General features: G+C 30.4%; 1 protein-coding gene across 1 annotated transcript; it reads right to left on the bottom strand.

The window, feature by feature from the left end:
• Positions 1–1089: 1089 nt before the first annotated feature.
• LOC144975525 (uncharacterized) lies at positions 1090–3952 on the bottom strand. Its single transcript, XM_078919690.1, has 3 exons — positions 3258–3952; positions 2594–2716; positions 1090–1625 (listed from the first exon to the last, which is right to left on the bottom strand). Exons 1-3 carry the CDS (start codon positions 3709–3711, stop codon positions 1090–1092), a joined length of 1113 nt encoding a protein of 370 aa, XP_078775816.1. The 5' UTR covers positions 3712–3952.
• Between the last annotated feature and the right edge of the window lie 512 nt (positions 3953–4464).

Genomic DNA, 4464 nt, shown 5'->3' with positions numbered 1-4464 from the left:
TTAATAAATGATGGAAATTAAGGAGAGACTAATGAATATCAATCAGATCAGACAATAAAAAATAAACGCATCATTTATATACTTTAATATGTTTGTATACATCAATTTAAGTGTGATAAAAAATAGAAATAATGATGTCAAATAATTACATTGTTTAAAAACAACTATTTACACTTAAAAGTTCAATATATAATATATATCACAGTTTATTTATTTGTAAGAGAGACAAAGCATACAGAGTAAATGAGCACCAGTGGTTAATTATTGTTTTTTTTATGGAGTACGTAGAGAAATTGTGTGATTCATTACAAATAAAAAATTGCAATACATTCGCTTCACATTTTATTTTAAATGTATATACGTAGCTCATTTTCTTACAAATTATATGGACAGGTAATTGATGATAAGCATAATGCCATTGGTTGAAATAATGATTTAATAAATGATGGAAATAAATCAGAAATTGATGAATATCAAATCAGATCAGACAAAAAAATAAATAAAAATAGACGCATCATTTATATACTTTAATATGTTTATATCCATCAATTTAAGTTTGATAAAAAATAGAAATAAATGATTTCACATATTTACATTGTTTAAAAACAACTATTTACACTTAAAAGTTCAATATATAATATCTATCACAGTTTTATTTATTTGTAAGAGAGACAAAGCATACAGAGTAAATATATAATAAATGAGCACCAGTGGTTAATTATTGTTTTTTATGGACTACGTAGAGAATTTGTGATTCATACAATTCAAAAATTGCAATACATTCGCTTCACATTTTATTTAAAATGTGGATACGTAGCTCACTTTCTTACAAATTATATGTACACGTAATTGATGATAAGAGCATAATGCCATTGGTTAAAATAATGATTTAATGAATGATGAAAATTAAGCAGAGATTAATGAATATGATTGATTTTTAGGATGATGTTTATGAACATTTAAAGATTGCTACAATACAATTTCAAAGATAAAAACTACAATATAAGACGATGGTGACGACAACGATGATCGTATGGAAAATGGTGTTTTTTCTAGCTCATTTTCCAAACACTTGTCATGAATGTTTAATCAATGCTCAGGATGATTAAAATGATAAAAACTGTTAAACAAGGGATATCTTAATCTCTTGATGACGCGTTTTCGAGCTATAACAGTAGGATCCATTTCCTGAGCATTATGATCAGTGATAGTATGGTCCATTTGCCGATTATTATAATTGATGCCAGTTGTGTCCCTTTCCTGGTCAATATGGTTGAAAAAGTAGAAATTGTTAAACAAAGGATATTGTAATCTTTTCATGAAGCGTTTTCGAGCTATGACAGTAGGATCCATTTCCTGAGCATTATAATCAGTGACAGTATGGTCCATTTGGCGATTATTATAATTGATGACAGTTGTTTCCCTTTCCTGGTCAATATGGTTGAAAAAGTAGAAATTGTTAAATAAAGGGTATTCTAATCTTTTCATGAAGCGTTTCCGAGCGATGACAGCAGAGTCCATTTCCTGAGCAATGTCAGATTCTAAAGCAGAATATGGTCGTTTTCTATTTCTATGCAGAGACTGTTGAATAATTCCCGGTGATTGCATGGCTTTTTCTTCAGTTCCTGGAAAGATGGAAAAAAGAGAGAACAAATTATTCCTGATTGTTTACTTTGAAAATACCAAACGTATATCATATAGTCATTAATACAGTAAAACCATATTGTAACTTTTAAAAAAGACAACTTTGGGGCCAGTGTTATAAACTTAGTAAAATCATACTGTTAAATCAATATATGTATATTGGTCGAGGGGCGTAATAGATGCTTGCATTTACAGTGCAAATAATACACCGTCCTAAGTTCATGGCATGCATATTATGTCTTTAATTTAATTTCCAGAAAACAAACTCTGCGATAAGATTTTTCAAATGTCGGTATGAAATTGACAAGTGACTTTCCTTATCTTTATCGCTGTCAATCTAAACTTCCTATTTTTAATGATAGGATCATTGATTTGAAATTAATACCGCTTGTTTAATTATTAGAATAAATAATATAATATAGTGCAACTGCGCGGTGAAGTGGTAAAATACGGAACGGTCCACGATATGAAGCCCGCTTTGATCGGCACATAGTTGAGTCCCTAACAAAGGCTCTTTACTCGCATTCTCTCATTGTATATAAAATAAGTACCTGGTCGCTACAGCTTTTTCTAGCTTAAAATGTTGTAATAATGCTTAGCCGGCACGTACGTATAAAATTTTGTTGTTGACAGGGGACCATTTATAAAGCACTTTGAGCATGTTTAGCGGATAGTGTGCTGTATATGCGCATGCATATATATTATATATATATAATGTTTGTATTAGTGTTATATTAAAACCTATCTCGTATCCTGTAACAGATTTAATCGTAATACTTTTCTAAGCGTTGTTTTCTTTTAGTTGCTTTTTCGTGTTGATTAAAACCAAAATTTACTACTTCATCAAAGCCGATATGAGATTTGATCCAATGTGCTTGAAAAGACAGAAAAGTTTTTAATTATACATAAACGCACTGTTAAACTGAACAATAAAAAATATGATTCTTACCTGTTTTCAGATTACGTCTTTCGGGAGGAATGGCAGGGACTTTAAAATGCTCAGAAGAACCATCTATTTTTCCATTTGCTGTTTCATCTACCTTTTGTATTTCTTGTAAATGAATGTTTGAACCTGCAACAAAAGGAAAAAAGAATTATTCGCGATATATAAACAAAAGATACTTAAGTATAACACTAGTTTAATTTTCAAAATAAATGCGTATTTTTTCAAAGGTAAATCTGCTAATCAAAAAGTCAAATCTCTGGATAGAGTTGTTCTCCAAAATTTAAGAACAAAATATACAAATAAAAAAACCCAACCGCTTTCCAGATTTTAATCTATCTCTCTCTCTCTTACAATTTCAGAAATTACCAATTTACCAGCACCCATATAATTTATACTCCTGAGATAAATAAGAAATGCATTTTGAATTGATAAATCTAAGTCAATATTATATCAGAGAGTAAGTAATGCATCTGATAAGATTTTTAAGCAATGCTCACATACGCTTTTTTAATTTGGAAAAAAAAATAACTAGGAAAGTTTTTAAAAGTATTATATACAAAGATAGATGATGTGACTATGCTACTGTCAAAAACAAAAACAAAAGGAGAAATAAATGAATTAAAGGATATTATAAGAATTATTAATAATTTCGAAATTAAAAGCTCACCTGATTTTAATCGATCAGCATGTGAAAGTCTTCGGATCTTGGATAGTTTGACAGGCGATTTGTTTTCATTATGCGGTGATGCAACGGAATGATTACTAATGTCCCGTTTAACTGGGTTAACGTGAGCATGAGAATTCAGGATTTTATAAATTCTGGAAGGAACATTTGGGCCCACATTTTGAGAGTATGGTTCAGAGCACATTTTATGATATCTATCAGAAGATTTCATATTGGGCGTTCTCTTGGCATTAAAGCTAGTAGGTTTAGTTGCAACAGGGACTGATTTGTCAAACTGTTGCAATGGTTTCTCAGAAGTTGGTTTATCTCCATTGCATTTGTTGTTTTTAAAACCTATTCCAAGAAAATCAAACAATCCATCTAGAAATTCGACAGTGACTGTAGACTGGTCGTCCTGCGTTTGCTGGTCAGGCAATGATGGCGAATGGGTTTCCATGGTGTATTAGATTCAATGTAATCAAAATACAAACGAAAACTTTCTCAGATTGCTAGCAAATTAGATACGATCAGTAGCACAGTCGTTACAAAGTTTAAAACAACTTTTGATATGTCTTAAATGATTTAGATTATATTAAATGCGTTTTGATTAGAATTCTGAACGTTCGTTCGCTGTGAGATTCACGGTCAGAAAGAAAGTTTACCGTAAGTTCACGTTCAAAATCGCGATATTTGCCATCCAATCAAAATATGCCATTTGTCCTCCACTGAATGGGCGTTCCGTTATAAAAGCCAAATGGAAAGGGCTATACAGCCTTTATTTTGTTTTAAAAGTAATTCTTATTACATTTGCCGAATAGTTTAGTAATAAAGATAAGTAAGATCCTTAATCATAATGCCTTAGCAATATGCCTTTCAATTATGCAATTTGTTGACTTCATAACTCATTCCATCTTTTAAACATTAATATAGTCGAATATATAGAGTACCAAAGTTGCCAGATACATTTTAGCGCACATATTAACTTTATTTCCGGCCGATTTTGATCGTTAATTGTTGAAAGTAATTGTCACGATCTGTATAATATACATAATTTAATATAATATATTATAATTTGACGATAATCAATTGATTGAAATAAACAATGTCTGTGCCTAACAAACATTTATTTAGACGAGATTTTATTCGCTTTCTATAATGGTATTAATGATATTAGTTTGTCGACCTACATATCATTTTCTTTGAAGCATTT

Source organism: Berghia stephanieae, chromosome 6 (assembly GCF_034508935.2).
Source record: "Berghia stephanieae isolate SIO BIC M18660-M18661 chromosome 6, UCSD_Bste_1.3, whole genome shotgun sequence".
NCBI classification, from domain to species: domain Eukaryota; kingdom Metazoa; phylum Mollusca; class Gastropoda; order Nudibranchia; family Aeolidiidae; genus Berghia; species Berghia stephanieae.
Note: the sequence above shows the minus strand (reverse complement) of the source record. Positions and strands in the feature narration are given on the sequence as shown.